Source organism: Cyprinodon variegatus, unplaced genomic scaffold, assembly GCF_000732505.1.
Source record: "Cyprinodon variegatus isolate N-32 unplaced genomic scaffold, C_variegatus-1.0 Scaffold9, whole genome shotgun sequence".
Lineage (NCBI taxonomy): Eukaryota > Metazoa > Chordata > Actinopteri > Cyprinodontiformes > Cyprinodontidae > Cyprinodon > Cyprinodon variegatus.
Window position 1 is genome coordinate 2073845 of NW_015150462.1, and position 21344 is coordinate 2095188.

The 21344-nt window shown below is 38.8% G+C and overlaps 1 protein-coding gene across 1 annotated transcript in view; it reads right to left on the minus strand.

The window, feature by feature from the left end:
• Nucleotides 1-21344, minus strand: part of nid2 (nidogen 2) — a 63420-nt gene that overhangs the window by 38092 nt on the left and 3984 nt on the right. Inside the window, exons 4-14 of the mRNA XM_015377804.1 lie at nucleotides 11465-11566; nucleotides 11207-11346; nucleotides 10405-10537; nucleotides 10028-10330; nucleotides 8159-8270; nucleotides 1468-1507; nucleotides 1219-1328; nucleotides 991-1124; nucleotides 787-898; nucleotides 279-479; nucleotides 6-189 (exon numbers count right to left, since the gene is read on the minus strand). Coding sequence (XP_015233290.1) covers nucleotides 6-189; nucleotides 279-479; nucleotides 787-898; nucleotides 991-1124; nucleotides 1219-1328; nucleotides 1468-1507; nucleotides 8159-8270; nucleotides 10028-10330; nucleotides 10405-10537; nucleotides 11207-11346; nucleotides 11465-11566 — 1571 coding nt within the window. The remainder of the gene's footprint in view (nucleotides 1-5; nucleotides 190-278; nucleotides 480-786; nucleotides 899-990; nucleotides 1125-1218; nucleotides 1329-1467; nucleotides 1508-8158; nucleotides 8271-10027; nucleotides 10331-10404; nucleotides 10538-11206; nucleotides 11347-11464; nucleotides 11567-21344) is intronic.

The following is a 21344-nucleotide window of genomic DNA, read 5'->3' on the forward strand; positions in this document are numbered from 1 at the left end:
TCTGCTCCTCCTTGTCGTACATCACAAACACCCTCTCCATGTTGATCTGCAGCGTCTCAGGGGTGGCGGCCTGGCTGTTGTGGCGACAGTCACGATAGGTGATGTTCTGCTTCAGGTGGAAAGTGTAGGACTCTGCGCCCCGTTCAGCTGAAACAACGGAAAACCGCCTGACGGAGCTGGAGGTCGTAACTATGAGATGTAAAGAAAAGGAGAAAAACCTTTTAGACAATAAAGCATTACGGTGGTTTGATTTCATCCTCCTATATTATCATGTTTACCAGATGGGTAGTATTGGTAGGTCTCCTTGAAGGGCTCCATAGTAACCTCAGCTCCAGGGGGGATGTATGGCACATTGCCATTGATTGCTGTATCCACGCTGAGGTGGTTGTGTTCGTCAAGGCCACGGCCTGTTTGGATGATGGACAGGCGCTGGTTCCCAGGGTTAAACAGCACCTCAGCATGACGACTGAACTCGGCACCTGGTTACACAACAAGTCAGCCGATCAATCAACTGTTCCTACACTGCATCAGGTCCATAATGAAGCTTCATTTGTTGACAAGGGGGATAAGAAACTCTGCTCTCCAAAACAAACGCACTTGCAGCTGGTTCCTATTAAAGAAGGGAGGTAGAAGTTTCATATCGCATCACATCTCTGGAGAAAAAAAAAAAAACATCTGGCTGGGTGACCATTAAGCAAAACACAGAAAGTCCTGGCCAAGGAACAATTTGTCCCCATGCGTGTGTGGGGAAGATCTGTTCAATAAAACGGACAAAAACAAGATCACCTGTGATTTTAAATCCTGCCTGGCTATTGGGCAGCTCCAGAGCAAACAGCCATCCGAAAAGCTCTCCGATTGGTGAAACGGACATCATGGGCCAGCCCAATGACTCTGGCACCTACACAGAAAAAAAGGGTTAGCTGCTAATTATGCTAATAATTGCTCCATAACTGTTCACCATGAGTTAACAGGTAGATTTGAGTCACCTACCTCACTAATAGCTGTGTATGCTCTTCCGTCTCCAACCACGATGTAGGCATGAAGGTCGATGTTATTCAGCTCAAACGGAGTGGAGCCGACCGTCACCGTCCCGCTCACCTTACCGCTGACAGGCTGAGGAGCACCTAGAGACACATTACACAGCAAGATCATTTTTAACCCACGGCAAAGGGTTTGTTTAAAAAAAAAAATGATGTTGATTCAAAGGGGGGTTCTAACCGTCTGGTAGACATTGGCGGCCATTTCCGTAGAAGCCTGTTTGGCAGTGACAGCAAAATCCTGTGGGATAATCTGAACAGAATGCATTCTGGGAACATTGCCTCTGGAACCTAAACAATAAGAAAATGGGAGATATATATAGGTATTCAGTCTTTATATTTACATATTATTATATAAAAAATAGAGGGATATGGATTCATATATAGAAGCCAAACAGGATATAATCAGTTTATAAAAGTTTTCACTAACCTGGCACACGTTTCCTTATTCTCCGTTGTGTACTGGATCACTATGGTTGAGAATAAAGAGTTACTTCTTAATTAATAGTTTTAAAGAAGCAGTCAAAGGCTGTGTGTCCCTTATCCCTATACAGTGCACTATAAAGTGGTGACGCCATTTAAAATGAGTGTCCAAATGTCTAGTGGATGAAAAAGTAGTGGACTCAAAATTTCCCGCAATGCACCTTGAAAAGTAGTGATCATCCATGGTAGACGAGCATATATATCCCAGCATGCTTTGCACAAATCATGGGATTTGTCGCCTATGGCTGTTGCTACCCGACGGGGGTGAGAAATTACAAAGATGGCGCAGGCATCATGCAGGGAGGCGGAGTCATGTGACCAATGGGGATGGAAAAAGTAGAGGTCATCTGTCTGAACGGACGGCTAACAGAGTTCACTATAAAGTCCACCATGTAGTCCCCACTCTATGTAGTGATTGAGGGATCTAGAGGTTAGAGGGGACGTTTGGACATAGCCTTAGAGTATATATAATATATAAATGTAATGATTTTAATCATTAGTTTCTGCAAAAGGCCAACAGAAAGTAGACGGGAAACCAACACTGACTGACTCAGAGGAGCAGGTATTGAGCTTTTGAGCATTTTTTTCTGACCAACTACTCTGTTATCATTAGAGAAAAGCTTTCCTACAGCATGAAGATAACAACGCTTCAGCTTTTTTTAATAAAACAAAACATTACATTCTGGTTTCTTTATAGATAGCTTTTATAGATCTGTATTTACACAAACATAAAAGATCGAATTGCAGGAAAACAAATTCAAAACAGCTTGAATTCACGCATGGAAAACTAGGCTAGAAGAAGTGGATGGGTGGGATCAGGGGAAACATGCAGCCATACACAAATATACAAGGCACTTGTTGGAAAGAAACCAGCTGCTGCAAGGCAACCTCCCACTGCTTTCTGCTTGTGAGGACACATGTTGCAAAAAGCATTTTCTGGTTCATTTAGCGACACGACAAAATAATCCTGGTTTGAACCAAATAACCTTAAGGTTTAACCTCAAAATGATCATGAAAACAAGATCTTCTTTGCTGCAGGTCTAAACCTAATTCCTGGACCTCAGTAATATGCAGAAATGCTGTTGTTTTTTTTTATTACAGAAGAAATTAACACAATGATTTTGTGGAAACTTTGACAGTTTCCAAAAGCTGGAGAGAAAGCTTAAAGTGATATAAGCTCCACTAATCATTTCCAAGTGACAGTTTTCCTCCATTTCCTCTCTGCATGTGTCTCATTTATTTTTGTATTATTATCAAACAAATAATTCTGGACCAAAACAGTTTTTTTCCCATCCCACTGCCGCAGCATGTTGGCACAACTCAGTGGATAAAAGTTGGATTTCATAAATAGTGTCCACGTTTTTCCATTGCAGCCACAGAACTAATTCAATTTTATGGATTTTTTTAAATGAACCAACAAAAACTAGTGCATAACAAAGAAATGATAGAAATATCGTAACAAATGAATATCTAAGATGTGTAGAATGTATTTGTGATGCCCCCTTTATTATGATACCCCTAAATGTAATTTTATAGTCTGTATATGCCAGATTATTACTAAAATTTTGATTTGTCATCTCATTGTTTCCTGTTGGTTTAGCTCTAATCTGTGTGAACAGGTTTTCTCCCTTAGCTTCTCTACAATCCTTCTGCCTCAGCTGCTCCTCATAAGCCTCTAATCTTCACACCAGCTTCCAATGTTATTCTCCTCATCACCTCCCTCAATATTCAGTGTCCATTTTGGTCATCATCCCCAGCTGGATCCCTCTATTCTCCTTCCATGTTCTCAACTAGCCTGTTTCTCTGCCTATGCCTGATTGTAATTTTTTATACTTTTCTGTGCAAAATAGTTCAACTGGTTGAACCTAAACTATTTTCAGCGTTTCATCTATTTATGAAAATACAGAAAACCCAGCTGACCTCTTTTTTTGGCATAATGGAAAAGGAAAACATGAGTGAGAAGTACAACAAAAAGTCATTTAATCTACTAAATTCTTTGTTTAGAGCAAAATTATATGACTTATATTATGTATTTTTTTTAATTCTTAATGTGTCTGATAGGTCTTGAAATAACGTTTGTTTTTAGCTTAAGGAGATGTGCTAAATTGGTAAAGATAACAGACTGATACAGGAGTCTGAATACATATGAATCCGTGTATGGTTCGTTCTTTGGTTTTTTTCATTTCAAAACAAAAACGAAAAACCAAAACAAGCATGTGGTTTTTTTGTTTTTCCGTTTTTAAAACGAAATTAGAAAAACGGCATTTGCAATAATGAAAAAAGTGTACGTTTTGGGTTTTTTTTTTAAATGCAATGGTTAAACCAAAGACAAGCTTTTATTTTGTTGTTTATTCAACGGACCTTATGGCAGACCCAGAAATGAAGACCTAAACTCCAAACACATAACTTTTTTAGTTACCAGTAGGTGGCGGTAATGTACGCCTTCAATTTATTGCCAACCGCCAATACAGTCCACAAGAAGAAGAAGTTTTTCAGTTAGTACTACCAAAATGGAAACTTTTGTGTTATTTAGAGGGAATTGGCGCAAGTTGTGCTCCATACAAAACCTTCTGACACACATTACCGAGTAATGTGGAGCTCCATTGCGGCTCAAAGCATCACTGATTTCAGAGTGTGTTTTTCCTCTCTAAAAAAGTTCGATAATCAATGCAGAAAACGGTTCAAGTGCAGCCTTTGGCTTTTGTTTAGAAATGGTTTGTTTTGATGCCGTCTTCTTCCACTGTAAATGATTTTTCTTTGCCGACTTACTTCATTTCCGGTTATTTTCATTTAGATGGGAAAACATAACTCAAACGCTGTTGATTTTCTATTAATTCGATTTTTCATTATTTCGATTTAGGTTTTTTTGAAAAATCGTTTTTGTTTTGAAACGAAAAAAACAAAGAACGAACCATACACGGATTCATATTCAGCGCTCTTTTTTTTTTTTTACTTTCAAGGTCATGCTCCTTTCATTTCACAGTTATATACCCGCTTATATTTGTCAATCTTATCAAATTCTGAGGGACATAACGTCTAAAAAAGATGCATGAAAATCGACGGTTGGCTGCAGTCTGTCTTGACATGTAAATTAGTTTTTCTCTTAGATAAACCCAAACGCAGGCATCCTGTTTGACCCCATATGTTTGACCTCCAGGGACTTTTTAAATCTTATGAAACCATACAGGTCTACTGAGAACACCGGCTTGTTTATTGCTGAATCCTTGGGGAGTTGCGAGGGAGGGAATGTGGAAACCACACACATCAAACACACCTGGAGATGTCCTGCACAGCGGCAGCATTATACTATAAGCAGCTGTGTAGCCTTGCTCCATAAAGAAGGAGTAGATTAGCACTCCTACAACTGACATTGCTTTAATGGGGGGTTTATTTATCGCCTGGTGTTGCTTTGTACCTCTGAACTTAGGTTTTCTCAATATTATGAATGTTGAAAACATTTTATAGAGAAAATTCTCAGCTGAAATATAAATATAATGAAATAATATATACAGCAGTAGCCATTCAAAATTTCCCAACTTTCCTTAATGGACCCTTAGCAGGTCCCTTACAATTCCTTTTTAAAAATCAATCTTTGTACTAAAATATTCTTTCTGTCATGATTTGTGGACATTTAGATCTAAAGAGAAGCATTACCTCCTGGTCAGACCCTATAGTTCATAAGTACATGAATCAGGAAATTGTCTATATACTAAACTGAATGATTGTTATTCTCTATTAAAAAAAAAAAAACACTTTAGATTTTAAAATCTAAACATTTTCTATTTCTTTATTTATTTAATAAGTCAATGTATAACATGGATGCATAAACACCACATTTTATTTCAGTGTTAAATTCAGTTTAAAGCAACAAATTACAATTAAAAATGTCTCCGGACCTTTACTGGTTGCTAATTTTTTTTTTATTCAGACATCGCAGATTTTTAATTAGTTATCCCTGCTATGAAGCAACATTTCTGCCTCATTGGCTCATTTCTGCCTCATTGGCTCAATGTAAAGAAAGACTTTCTCTTTCAGCTTGATAAAGTATAGAAAGCAGAATGGACAGCAGGTTCTGCTGATTGCGGAACGGTTGGGAAGTTTGTTTCCTTAAACACACAAAGCAGGAGCAACAAAGAGAGACTTGAAACAACCGTGGACAAACGTCCGTCTCTTGTACTTTATCTGTCTATTTTCTAAGTTAGATTTAAGGATGGAAAGTAATATTTTTGTGGTTAATCGTCCTGCATCGTAAGCCAACTTTCTTGCTATTAGAAAATCTCTAGTAGGACACTAGCTTCTCTTTAAAAACCAAATAGATAAAATAAGATTTTTTTTTCTCTTTCTACTCATTTTCAATGAATAAAACACCTCCTTAAGTGAGTACTCAAAATAAAATAAAAAATATTAGAAACTCCTCACTACCTGCCAACATCTGGCCCCAAAAAGCTGGAAGAGGCATGTGTTTATGGTTGTGTTAAATCGCACCGCTTTGATCTGCACACATTGAAGGCAACAGAGAATCTGAGCTGTTGCAGGACTGCAGTCTATTACCCCAGTAACAGATCTGAAACTGTTATTTAGCCATTTGCTCAGCATCATTTCACAACAAAAGGCATCCAGTCCCTGTGAAAGATAGCTTGCCAGACCGGCACAAGCACTGCTCATGAAACTTCATTGTTAAAAGCTGTGCAGAATGAGGTCTGGGTTTGATGGGATAAAATAGCCAGAAACCTTTGCAGCTAGGATATATTCAATGAGATTTATAAATATATACTGGAGCCATTTTTTTAAGGCAGCAGGAAACCTTAATTAGCTTCACAGTCCATTGATTCTATGGCCACCTCAGATAAGATCTGGAATTCCAAGAAAACCTGCTGGGACTTTCTTCCATCTGGTTTCTTTTCTAGAGGCGGCAAAAAAATAATGTTTCTTGCAACTGCTTCTTAAAGACATGAAGCAGTTTTATTTTTATTTTTTCTGACACTGTTTTTATGCTTCTGTACGGTGACCTTGAGTGTCCAGAAAGGCGCCTTTTTAAATAAAATGTATAATTATTATTATGATGGTGTTTCCTGTGATGTCAACTAAGATTTTAACAGAAACACAAGTCATACTTTGGTTTCAAGTTTTGACTTTTACAAAACTTTACAAAACTTTTTCTATAGATATTTAAAAATCTCTTTTAAATTTAATACAAGAAAAGATATTTATAAACTGATGTTTTCAAAGTACTGAAACGTTGGTGTTTTCTCCCTTTTATGCGTTAAACTTGTCTTTTAGGGGTGTAAATCACACCCATCATGGCGATTCGATTCACTATCAATTTCCTGACCCAACGAATCGATTGTTTTCGATATTCAAGAATACACCACTATATGATTTGATTCGATAAATTGGTCAATTTTTTTTTTACCTTACAGGCTAGACAATGTTTCAAACTTGAAATAAATCAATGAAAGCTGCATATTATATGAGAAACAACAGCAAATAACAGAAGTAGCAAAGTTGTACTCCACCTAAGCCTATGAAAACCTCATTCACTGGAAAATAATAATGCTTCTGTGTTATAGATTCTGAAAGGCCTTACAATAAAAAATACTGCAAGCGAAAAGAGGGTAGTGGCTAAAGGAAGCCAGGTAGGAGGGCAAAAGAGGTTTAGCGCCACCGCAGCACAGGAGTCAGAATTACGTCCAGGAGCAAATGGATAAAAATAGACCGGAGGGGAAAAGAAAAACATGATTCGATAATCTTACGGACGTGTCGATGCATCAGATCATCATGGATCGATGAATCGATACAAAACGATTATTATTTACACCCTGTTGTCTTTATAGATCAGGTTTCATGTGGAAACGCTTTTAAGTCTTTCAAAAATCTTCCAGTTTAGGTTAAGCTGCAAACAGTGCAGCGAACCTCACAGGAAACACAGTGGCATCTCTTCTGCTCCTAAATCAACGCCTGATACGGTGTTTACAGTATGCAGACTGGAATAAAACATCTAAATGTTGTAACTTATTTTGTAATAACCGATAAAGGTAAATAACTGGCAAAAGTAAAAAAAAAAATGCAGTTTTTTTTAGACTTTGAGGATAAATAGTGAAAGTGAAAGATTGTTTTTGTTGGCCAAGACAATAAACCTTTGGAATTTTTCTCTTTATATCTAAAAAAAAAAACATAATTGATGTTTATATGATAATAATAATTGAAATTTATTGATCTCACATTGGAGAAATTTATCTATGCATTGAACCGTCCTCTTGGGGAGCAGTGGGCTGCCATTGTGCGGCGCCCAGGGAGCAGTGTGGGTCTTGTTCAGGGACCCTGAGTGGAGGCTGTGGGGATCAAAGTGGGAACTTACAACCTTCTCAGAGCACAAGCGCACTGATCTAACCACTAGGCCAACATTTAAAGGGAGTATTGCTTGTAAAGTCAGGCTATTTTAATTTAAGAGCTGCTTTTAATCAACTTTTGGATCTAACTGAACAAATTCTATGAAATTGTGTTGCATAAAATGTAGTAACTATGACTGATCCTTGCAGCAGTTTAAACACCCACATTTTAATTACAATAGAAATCCTCTGTGACAGCAGTCGAGACAGCCCACACCAAAACACATGCCTGTGTGGTTTGTTTCTCACCTCCTGTGTCAAAGTCAACATCATCTTCATCCACACTGACCACGTGTCCTCCAGGAGACAGGGCTACTTTGCTTGTAAGGGGTGGAAACAAGTCCACCACGTCCAAATTAAGCTAAAGATGGAGACAAAATAGAAAAACATTAATCAACTTTAAACTTTTCATCATGTCACAGAGAACAAAGCCAGAACATAAACCCTCTCCTGACACTAAAAACCCACAGAACGATGACGTGGGAATAAGATGGCAGCGCATCAACACTTGAAAACAACATTCCTCACCACCAGCAAAATTGGAAGAAAAGATTTACATCTTCAAGTTGTCTTGAATAAAACTAAAACCTTTTTTAAAATGAGATGAGACTTGCAGTTCAATGGGTGATGGGAATGTTTTAGGAAAGACACAGGACTAGTGTACTGCAAAAACAATCCAGAAATAAGTAAAAAAAAATTCTTAAATTAAGAATATTTACCCTTAATTTGAGCAGGTAAATAAGATGATCTGCCAACGGAATGAGTATTTCTACTCTAAAATAAGATAAATAGATAATATGCACTTGAAATAAGACAATATCATTGTTTTTTCTTATTTTAAAAGGAAATCCTTTCCATTGGCAAAGTATCTCACTTACCTCATCAATTCAAGAAAAAATGCACTTATTTTAATAAAAAAAAATAACCTATTGAGATTTCTATTTTTTGCAGTGTGGATACCTTGATTTCTTTTCATGGCATTTTGACAATTTTATAACTAAAGCAAGATCAGTTTCTCCAACCGAGTAGTAGTATTAAGATTGTCCCAAACGATGCTGTTAAGCCAGAGGTGCCTCTGATCAGACGCTCCTCTAAGTGGTTTAGATAAAGGGGTGAGGTCTTGGTGGAGACGTTGTCTGGTTGAGAACCTTGGTGTCCAAACTTTGCTGTCCTGCAGACAATGTGGTTCTATTGGCGTTGGCACTACATAACTTTAAGGAGAAGAAGTGAGTCCAAAGCATGAAGGTTAAAGGTCAACTTCTTCAAATCTATGGCAATGATTCTCAACAGAAAAACACTGGACGGCTCCCTCTGGGTTGAGTGTTTCTCTCTATCTCATGGGGAGGAGCTCATGTATAGTGACATGTTGTTCATGAAAATCGAGCTGAAGATTGATGGAAAGTTAGGAAAAAAGAGATATAAGGAAGGAAAGTTTGAATGAATGAATGATGGAAAGAAAGGAAGGAGAAAAGAAACATGTATTGGAAGAGAGAAAATGGCTAAATGAGGTAAAGCTTGTATGAAGAAGTCAGCGAAGGAGGAAATCACCTCTCAATCCCTTAGATAAAATTATTTCTGAAGATTTTTGTATTCAATTCAATTCAGTTTATTTCTATAGCGCCATCTCAAGGAACTTTACAGTTAACCAGATCATCCAGTTAAATTGATTCAAAGTTTTCTATCTAAGGAAAACCAGTTGATTGCATCGACTCATTGCCTCGAAGGCAATCCCTCACCCTAAGCATGCTTGTAGCGACAGTGGAGAGGAAAAACTCCCTTTTAACAGGAAGAAACCTCCAGCAGAACCAGGCTCAGTGTGAACGGGCATCTGCTGAGGCCGACTGGGGATCAAGGAGATAGAAGCAGAGATACAAAAAGCAGCTGTACAAGGCGGACCCGTCCAGGAAACACACAGCCAAGCAGACAACAAGAGAGCACATCCAGCCAGTCACAGTCAGGGAAACAGGACTACACTGGAAAACAGGCTGATCTCCAACATCTATATCTCAACAATTTCACAAACCAGCACTAATACAGTAAAAAGAAAGACTGCAAATTTGAATCAAGATGGTTTTTCATCTATTTCTGATATCATTGGCCAGAACTTTGTGTTGTTACCTGTGGTTGCTGTTCCTGGACCCGTCCTTCTTGGACGCCAACACGAGGAGCACCGTACTGCCTTTCTACCGGCTCCAAAGGCAATGGTACATCTTCTCTTTTGTATGATATCTGCCGATCAGAGTCTTCTGAATGAGGAGGAGGCGCGAAACCTCCAGGTTGAAGGGAGTCTGAGTGGTCGCTACCACGAGGATCTGGTTGGTACTCAGGGTCTCTGCCTGTCAGTGTTTGGCTACCCTCCTCTTCTTCTGTCTCTGGCTCAAAGGTATAATCTTCAAACTCATATTCAGGGGTGGTTGTGTCCTTGGAGAGAAAGTTAGTAGAGTTAGAACAGAATTAAAACAAACCAGGAGCTAAACCCCTAACAATAAGATTACCAGGTAGGGGCTATATCCAACAGTAGGCGGGATAACAAGGAGACCACCAGTAGATGCAGGAATGATGTCTTGGAAGAAGTAACGTCTTCCAGTGTGGAAAAGCCAAACGCCAGCTATTCCAGTGTTTCCAACCCTGAAGAAGAGTTATTAAATAATCACAGGCATGCCCAAGATACCCACATATTATGGCTCATATTTCTTCATCTTTTCTACATCCCGTTTTTAATTAGGCTTGTCCTTAAGGTAATTAATTTAATCAGGTCAACTATGCAATGAGAAAAATAGCATAAATATGGTTTAAATGCTTTTTAAATTAGTAAAGAGATGACAACAGTCTACTGGTGAATGAAATCCTAGTCTTCAGTGAAAAAAGAACTAAATGGGGCAAAAACTAACAGTTGCAAATAAAGCTAAAGAGTGCAAGGAGATATGAAAATATAAGACCGTATTTAAACTTTTAAATACCTAGCATCAATGCTAGATGGAGCTGTTGTCTGCTAGGTCTCCATTTTTAACTGAATTATATAGCCAACAAAATTTTTCAAATCCTGATTTAATATATGGCCAAAATACATTTTAAAAGGTTTTTTGTTTAATTTCCGTGGTGTTTAATTCACCGCTTTAGGAAACTGCCAATGAGGAGCGAAAAAACCTAGCTAACGCTATGAACATTAGCTTGTAGCTACATTCAAGTTACATTCATTTTTGTCTTTATACATTTTAACTTATAAACTGTCCAGTTTAAACATGTTGTATTAACACACAACAGTTTTTGGCCGACAACTGTCACGTTTTTGCTTACTGAGAAAGCCTTTTAACACTGTCTTCATCCTGGGTAACGCTGTAAAAAGGTCCATCGGTTTTGGAAATGATGAAATAAGAAACTTCTCCTCTACTGAAGCCGACTCTAGCAGGAAGCTCTATCTCCACATTATAGGACTCCTAGAAAACAGCAAGAAACAACCGATTTTAAACCTGTGTTAACAGAAACAATACTAACAGGCTGTATTTATGTATAACATCGCAGTTCATACATGCATATATAGTCCACCGGGTTTACCTTAGGCCGTGTCCCAAAAAACGTAAGTCCATCTTCAGGGTAAAGAAAGAGAACGTACGAGTCGGTTTCATCATATCCAATCACAGCTTGGAAGGTATTGACCTTCAGGGACAGAAAGAGATACTCTTAAATGATTGAAAACAGATGTAAGGATAAAAATTCAACCTCTGGGGAGTTTTTTTCCCCTTCAAATCCAAATTTGGCTGATAGAAACCGTAAAATGAGGAGATGAATTATTCATTGCCTCATAAATGGCTTAATAAGCAAACATTCCCAGATATATTTCACAAACCAAAGCCATGCAGCCTGTATGAAGCAGTAGATATAAGGATACACAGGGAACATGTCTTCCAACCTCTCTACTTCGGCTATTTATTGACCCCAGGAACTTGAGCTCATCCATTTTCAGTACCTCTACTTCTTTTAGCTCCCCCCCCTCCAACCATCTCTCTTCCATTTCCAAATATATTTTGCCTCTATTTTCAAATTCGTCTCAAAGCCAGACCTCAATTTATCAAAAATCACAAAGGCTTATGGGCTCATGGCTTCAGTCCATTATACTATCTTGCAGAGCTTTGGTTTTAAAGTATAAGAGAACGTATGTTTAAGGATTTTCTCTAAAATGTATGGTAATCTACTAGATTATGCTGTTATCCGCTACTTCCTGTTTGCCAAGGCTGCTCTGTCACCCTCAGATCGATCAAACACTTACCTCCTATGTTTAATCTTCTCACTTCTCCTCCCCCGTTCCTCTCTCATCTCCCAGTATTGTGGGAGGTTCTCACCCCTCTTTCCGCCTCTTACACCCACTGCGACCATTTGTTGATGTACCTTTCTAAACATTTAATCTATATAGACTGATGTATGAGGAAACGTAGGGCAAACTGCCTACTACAAACCACACTAAAAAAATACTCCGATTTTATGAATGAAGGAAACACTTTGAGCAGTCCTACATTGTTTTTCTTTGGAACGGCTCCCCAATACCTCCATGCACACAGACGCAGACACCGATGTATATATAACAACCCTTATGTTGACCACCACCAGCCCAGATGTGGTTCCACAGCTGTCTTTCTCCGAGTCTGACCATAAACAGTGACGTTACTACTTGGAAACCAGATCTCATTAGACGGAGAGCCACAGGGCACAAACAAACACAGATGTCCCTTAGCTTATATTCATCTCACGTGAATGTATGTGGGTCTGCTTCTAATTGTTTGTATCAACATCTTAAACCTATCTTGTTGTTTGTAGGAGGTGGGGGACTTTGCAGGAGTCGCCAGACTCTTTGTAATTAGTGAGGAGGGGGGTTTATTTTGACTAAAAGGATAAGAATATTTTTGTTTTAATACCTGAATTCACTCTACGCATTTAAGGCAGGTGAGAGATAATGGAAATATATTGATAGAGTATTTGAGTGTGTCCTTCCTGCAATCCTTAGAGGGAGAAACATACAAACCAAGAGAATGAAAAGGAAAATATAGGTCAGAATACACTGAAAAGGTTACTGGGTACACATGATCCAACTGTGGCGTTTTCTGAAGATCTTTACTCAAACGCTAAAGAAAATAGTAAACATGTTTGTAAGCTTTGCCGTAATACTTCCCGCGTGCCTCTGTTGCAGATGTGCAGGAAAACAATGAAATTGCATTTCCAGTTTTACTTTCAAGAGGCTAGAGATGCTGGTGGAAAGGAGTCAGGAAGTGGGTAAATCAGAGGAAACGGAAATAAACTCCGCTGCCAAAAGTATTGGCTCACCTCTTCGTCTCAACACACAACTCCAGAAATCCAGAACTACTGGCATTATATTGTATGTCTACCTAAGTGGAAAACATAATAGGAAAACAGAAGATGGGATTGAACACTCAATCGAACAGAATGACAGAATTTACACAATCAACCTATGATATAAAGGTAAGCATCTACTAGGCTCCCTCGGAGGCGGTCTGCCTGGGGTTTGGCACAAGAGTTTCTCCTCATAGAACATGGTTTCAACGATAACACTCAAGTGGGCTGTCCTTCATGCCGCGTCAAAGAAAGAAACATTTTTCTCTTAGTGTCACAGAATGATGTAATTCTTCCTGTATTAATAAGTTAGGAAATTCAAATATTTTAGTCTTTCAAAACTGTTTACAAACACTAGGACATCATAAACTCTGCCTTAAAACGTAGCGTTCCCAGAGAACAGAATGAGAAGGAACAACATTCTAGACAATGTCCGCTTTGCCTCATGTAGAAAATTCATGATAAACAGGATGCAGAGTTTTAGGGGAAGGACTTTGGAGGTGGGGAAAAGGGATGGAAATGAAGAAGATCTGCTATGATTAGGGTAAAACAGACTTCTGTAAAATATGTTTGTGTGATCATCATAAATATTTCTCTTTCTAAGCTTCAATAATAAATAACCAAGTGAACGAACTGCCTCTCAAAAAGATGAGAAAGCTATAAACCTGTAACAAACTGCCTCAGTCTTTAAGAGTTAATAAAGAGGCACTTATATTTTATTTCAAACACTTGTTAGTATCTTTTGCTATTTATGATCCAAGAACTTCCATTTAGTTTATGAGCCTCTCATAGGGTGTGCTGTGTAGTGCATGGGCAGACTCCTGTCCATAATTCACATGGATATATCCATCACAGATTGTCATGTGTCACAATCAGAACCCGATCCTTTAAGATCCATTAACGAACCAGAAGAACCCAGCCTCTTGTTTTGAAATATACTGGATCAGCTCAGATCTTTCTATCTGTGTTTTTAAAATTGATGCCTTTTACTCCGTCAACCGGACAGTGTCTTAGGGCTGTCCTTCATGCTGCCCCAAAAAAGCTAGTAGGAATTACCTCATTGACTAGGAAGATATCATTTATTATTAAAAAGATATTATTTTTATTCTTCTTTTAATTGAAGCATTCTGTTTTGTTAATTTGATGTTGTTGTCTTTCCTGTAAAGCACTTTGGCGCAGTTTTATACCTGTTTTAAAGTGCTATATAAATAAATTTGACATTGACAAAGGCATCTGAGAGTGACCTCATCCAAGGTTTAAGTCCCAACCTGGAAAGACCTTTGTTTCATGTCCTCAACGTCTCCCAATCCTGTCCATCCACTTGTGAAACCAAGGCCACTAATGCCACAAAATAAAAATAAATCCCTTCAGAAGTGCCTCATCGTAATGGTTCTATGTTTCCCTGTGATGGACTGGTGTTATTTCCGGGCAGTATTTACCCTCCGCCAAGAGACAGCCAAAGACAGGAACACGATTCAATTGTTTATACCAGTAGGTAGAGATAATGGGTGGATACTAAAGCCCTAAGTGAATGATGAAACAACAATGAAAAAGGTAATAAAGCATTTTTCATGAAGTTTCTTCTCTACGACAAACTACTGATCTTTGGTCAAACAATCCAAGGCAATACGCTAACTAGTGAGAGCTACATGGAGTAGAGATTGGTTTCAGGGCCTTCAGACAAGAAGGGTAGATATCCAGTAAAATTTAGTCCAACTCTGAATATTTCATGTCAGGTAAAATTATTGTTTTAGTGTCAGTATCAAACCTCCTCACAGGTGGAACCTGCATATTTCTAGCATAGAGGAAACGTTTGTGTTATTGATGTTACAATTACAGCCTTTTTTGTGTTGACTAATGCTGTATTCTTTGGCTCCCTACATCGAGACGGGCCCATTTGGGTCATGTCTCCCCCCCCCCAGCCTTACTCTATCTACTTGGCTATTTGCCAAATGCATGTGCTGTTTCACGGCATTGGTAAAGATGCCTGGGAGTTCTTTACAGACTCACAGCTGGAAGAAAACAAATTACAGCCACCAGAGATGAAAGACTTTTGGAGATTGTAACTCAACACTAAACCTCCCCACAGCATTCCCTCACACCTTTTTCCTTTTCTAAAGCCAGAGTGCTTACACTAGTCATGCTGACCAGAAACAAACATAAACAGTAATTACTGCTGAACTAATGTTGCTGCTTTTCTTTCCAAAGAGATTACAGAAGATTTAGGTCCATTGTCTGCCTGATAGTTCTGTGTGGTTTACGCTAAATAACCAAAATGTCTGCATTATTGCGAAACGTAAGAAACATGTTTTACAATAAAAACAATCTGCATTAACATGCATCCAGCCCCTTTATTTTAATATTCCTAAATAAAATCCTTTCTAAATGTCTTCAGAAACCACCTGTTAAGTGAACAGAGTCCACTGAAGCCTTGTAGGTGACACAGAAGTAAGTGGACCTATCAGATGAGATAAAAACCATTTTTTTTTTATCTAAGATACAAGTATGGCCAAAAAAAAAACACCCATATTATAGAACATGGAGGTGGCTACATTATGCTGTGGGAATGTTTTTCCTCTGCAGGGACAAGAAAGCTAGTTAAGAACTATATTTATATGCACAAAGTGTCTAAACATGCCATTCGGAACATTCATTATAATCTAAACGTAGCTAGAGTTAATAAAAACACCTAAAGATAGAAAAAGAAAATCAGCAGAGGATTGAAATACTTTAAATCAGAGGATTTCTATCAATATAATTGGCCAAATCAGTTGAAAACCAACTAAAAGAAACTAAATTCAGTGATAGTTTCCATTTAGCCTGGTCTGAGTATGGGCTGAGAATGGTCAAAAACTGGAATCTTAATGCAAAACTGGGTTAAAAAAATAGCCCAACATTCCTGCATCTTTAAATGTAATGAAGTGCAGTTCTAAAAATATTTCCACTTCGTTGGAACCAGTGTATCATTTTCCAATTTTAATAATAACTGCTTAAAGTAACTCCGCAGAATCCCACTTCAGTAATTGCTTAAAAGTAGAGAGTTTCCCCTCTGTGGTTCCTTCAGATAGAAGTTATAGAGCTGGAAATCAGTGAGGCAGCCCTGAAGCATAATGTGGGAAGAGGTCAGGATCCGTGTTGTACACATGTTCTTTTGGTTGCTGGTGTTTTGGTGAGTTAACCGCAGCTGCAAAACAGGCAGAGAGAGACACAGCAGCTGTGGTTTAGTTGCCAGTATCACCAGAACTGCCTGCAGCGTGGGAACTGGCAACGCAGGCAAACGCACGCCGCAAACCAGACTTCTGCAGAGGAAGACTTCAGGTTAAAAACCAGGCTCGTTTCTATAATGATTTTTTTTCTTATCCTTGCTTTTATAGAAGAAAAAAGGTCTAAATGAGTCCCACTGCATGTGGTCAGAATAACATGGTGTCAAAGTTAAAGAGCGGTCATAACATGCTTTGAGGCTATGTGAGGATAATCCAAGAAACATTCCCTGTTGTTCATGGGGGGGAGGCTCAGAACAACAAATAATCTAGAGACACTTCTCATTGTGCTTAAAAGAGCTAACTTAACACTCTTTTAGCTTTCAAATTCAGAAAATGACTAAAAATTAACTCAGTGACCTTTTTCGTAAATTCAGTTTGTCTCTATGAAAGAGCGCAACCCTAACACAACCAGAGCATGAGCCAAAAGTGACAACATGAGAGGCTCCAAATGATCTAATCCATTCTCTAAGCAAAGAAAGAACATTGTACATCGACAGGTTAAAACGGGTCAATCAGAGAGAAAATAACAGTCAAACTAAATCGTTTCTGTTCTATTGTGCTGGTTCTGGTCCAGAGAAATGATAAAAAAGGATTAAGGTTGGTGTAAAACACCTTTCATTAGAGACCATAGAGGATAAAGATGACAAGAAAGATGTTAGATCTTAATTCAGTTCAGATATTATTATTAAGTATCTATTTAATCTTATTAAATCATCTTTAGATGTTTTTCGCTTATCACTTTGTTTGTTTATTTTTATTCGGAACATTAAGTACATTTTTTATTAAACCTGAGCTTAGTTCAGATTCATTAATTTAATACACAAAATCTAAATGTTATTCTGAAGCAATAGAGATCCTTCACTAATCCTAATCCTTTGTTTTCCCCTCTTAGCCATTGTTAGGTGCTTTTAGCTCTGTTATACTGTTGCAAGATCAACTTTTCTGACAGTGGGCAGCACCTTTCTCTCTAGAACATAACAGAAGTCCCTTCATGTTTCAGAGTAGGGACTGTCTTCTTTTCTTGATATGCTTCACTTTTCATTTGGCCAAGAACTTTTGTTGCTTGTCAACATGTATGTGGTTTGGCAAATTCCATTCTGGCTTTTTAAAGATTCGTTTCCAACAATGTTGTCCTGCTCGGTCATCCCCCATTAAGTCCACTTTGGCTAAATCAACAACAGATGGTGAGATCTGATGGTGATGTCGCTTCAGTTTTCTTTCGTTAACATTTGTAATATCTGTCTCTTTGGTTGGTTTTCCAGGAAGGTTGGCTAGAGACCTACGAATTTTAGAGTAATATGTGCAGCTGTAATCACATGAACATCAATCTGCTTGGAGTAGGGATGGAACGGTTTATGAAAACCGTCCGGTTCAGTGTGTTGCGTTTGGTTCATGCGCTTCTCCTTTTTTTCATAGGCGAAGCGTTTACACTCCAGAGCAGAAGGTGGCGGTACTGCGACCAAAGCCAACCACCAGTAGTAAACAAGAAGAAGAAGCGAAGCAGCTTAACCGGGTGTAGCAGAAAAAAATCAGTTGTTGTGGAGAATTGTGTGGGTATGGCGAGTGGGAAAGAACAGGAGTTGGAAGACGCGCCAGCAGCACTTTATAGGTCTGCTGTATGGGACCGCTTTGCATTTAGAGTGACCTACGATGACGGCGGAAAGAAAGATGTGGATAAAAGTGCAACAGTGTGCAAACATTGTGCAACACGTTTTGTTTATGCTAACAGCAACACGACCATAATGTCAGGCTAACAATCAACATATACCGAACCAAACCGAAAACCGTGACCACGAGACCGTGAACCAAACCGAACCGTGGATTTTGTGAACCGTTCCACCCCTAGCTTGGTAATAGTCTTATATCAGGGGTGTCAAACTGGTTCCAGAAAGGGCCGAGTGGCTGCAGGTTTTCTTTCTAACCAAGCAGTAGCACACCAGACTCCTATCATCTCATCAAGTGAGTCCAATCTGAACATGATGACATTATGAAATGACTGGAGTCTGGTGTGCTATTGCTTGGTTGGAAAGAAAACCTGCAGCCACTCGGCCCTTTCTGGAACCAGTTTGACACCCCTGTCTTATATCCTTTACTTTTAACTTGCCTATTTTGTGTACAATTATTATTCTAATCTCCTGAGACACACTTTACTTTCTCTGGTCCATGTTGAGTGTGGTACACACCATGTCGCCAAAAAACATACGCCCAATTTACACTATCTCTATGAAACCGATCCGTGCCGAGTTCGAACCGAGCTTAGATCAGTTAACTGTGCAGAGTTTGGTTTCTTACGGCCATTTACACATCGCACTACTATGGTTCCTCGCCTCCTAGGTGGTCCACGATACTGCAGCTCTCAAGTCGGGAATTACACAAACAAAAATGGCGGCGTTCATAGGAACTTACGTGCCTGGATAGCGTCCTCTGCCTTTGTCATTATCCCAGGTCGCACCACGCTGTTTTGATGCCATTTATTGTTAATAGGCTGGTTTTGACCAGGTAAAGAGATCTGTGATCTGTGACACGCCGGAAAACCCGCAACTGAGCTGTGCAGAGCCCCACTGCTGAGCAAGTACTAGATTACAATGTCTGACTTTCATTTGTTTATATCTATAGAATTTTTTTTTTAATTATAACATTTGTAAGATTGTAGTTATTTCTGTACTTAGTGTGGGTTTTTCTTAGGGGTACCAACATAACGTATAACCAAAATTTGTGGTGAAATGCACTGGACTGGACCAGATGTCAGTCAAAGAGCTGCTGCTGTCATAAAAATTTGCATAGAGGCTTGAATTTTCTGTATAGCTGGAACAAATTTGAACACAGTGGCCTGCTATGCTGAAATGCAATGGCAAGAATCCTGGTATCTACCTTTTGCCCTGCAACCAAAGGGTTGTCAGTTCAAACCCCAGCTCCAGCCTTCAATGTCGCGTGCAAGACACTTCATCCGTATTCCTTAATGAGAGTGATCAGAACACTAGTTTTGGACTATTTATTTTTCTTTTCATGCCTGGCCCTGTGTCGCTAACTCACTTCATTGCTTCGCCCATTTTCATAATATATGGTTCTCTTTATTGTTTATTTACCTCCAGTCAGGTTGTCTTGTTATGATAAATATACACAAAGGACTCTGATCACTAACAAACAGGTGAAACACAGAAAAATATCTGGCCAACATTGTCCAATAATCTAATCTGAGGACCTTTTTTATGCAACCAGAGTCAGATACTTGGTAGAAATTCATGAGGACATACTACGTGACTAGATCCTTAACAGCAACAAAAAAATCCAAATAAATTAAGAACATGCCTGCATGAATAACTTCAGTCATTTTCAAACCAGGTAAAGTGATATAACAGCATCCTTAAGTTTTTAAGGGATCAAATAGTTTTTCGCATGCAGGCCAATAATCAGGAATGATCTTAATGCTGGATATTTTGCTTCATTGGACTTTGGTGGGTTATTTCTTCGCACAGTCACTTTTTTTTTCTACAATCCAACTCTAGAACAACCCATAGTCTGGCCCTTCCCCCAAAAAGCCACCCCATGACTTCTTTTACACAACCCTAAAAGCACACACCTCAGTTTAATCAGTTCACACACACTTAAAACCCCAACCCCCACCAACCCCACCCTAAACCTCTGGCTAATCTCTTCAAAGGAAGATGCTATCAGTCCAAAGTGAGGCGCGCTGAAGCGCACTGCAGCCGAGACCCCACACCTTCTAAAAGAACCTTTAAATAAACTCTTGTAGAAGAATTTTGCACTTCAAGACGTGGAAACCACTCCACTTGTCCTAAAGATGCAATTTTTAATTTTCCACCTAAAATATTATAAATTGACATCGCCGCCATCAAATCAAGATCAAGGTCCTAGGACACTTGCTAAAGCATCACCTCAGGTAAATGTTTCAACAATTGGCTTTCGATCAGATAGCAAGATAAGCCTTAAAGAAATTATCCAATAAAAGGCAAGACAAAGAGCAAACACTGCTGAAAGGGTTGGACAGTCACAGGAAGGGTCCCTTGGGGTTTTTTCCTTAAATCTGCCACTCCCTTCATCCCACTATCCCACATGCTGCACTCCAGGAACTACAAAGCACTGTTTGTTCAATTGATCAACTCAGCCTGCCAGGCTTTACTTGGAGTCCTTCCCAGCTTTTAACCTAAACAGTGTTTCTGGTGCGATTTAAGCCAATCCTTACTCGATTTGTTTCCTAAAGAAGTAGGAAATACTTAAGAGAGAGGCCAAAGTTCTTCTATTCCAATGGAAATTGATGTATAAAAAGGATTTATGGCTTTATAACAAAAAACATTAGTGGGTTTAATTAGGATTTGATGTGATGGACATGAGGGCGGGTAGATTCGCAGCTGTGGATCTCTGCAAAGCTTCCGGATTTACAATGAGCTCTTCTGATTAATCCTCTGTTTGCTTGGTCAGTTCAGGTAAATAGCCACGTCTGGCGGGCGGGCAGATGTGTCCTTCTCTTTTCATTTGTTTTTTAAATACCAAACGAATACATTAAGGTGTGTGGTTTTGATGTCAAAACATGCTTTTTCCAGGAAGTGTGTATATCTACACTGGAAAAATGATCTAGAAATAACAAAAGATTTCTTAAATTAAGTGTATTTCTGGTACCCTTAATTTGAGTAGGTAAATGAGATAGTGAGCCAATGGAATGAGCATTTTTACTATTAAAATAAGACAATTAGATGATATGCACTTGAAATATGACAATGCGATTGTGTTTTCTTATTTTAAATGTAAATTGTCTTGTTCCATTGGCAAAATGTCTCTTTTACCTCCTCAATCCAAGAACAAATGCACTT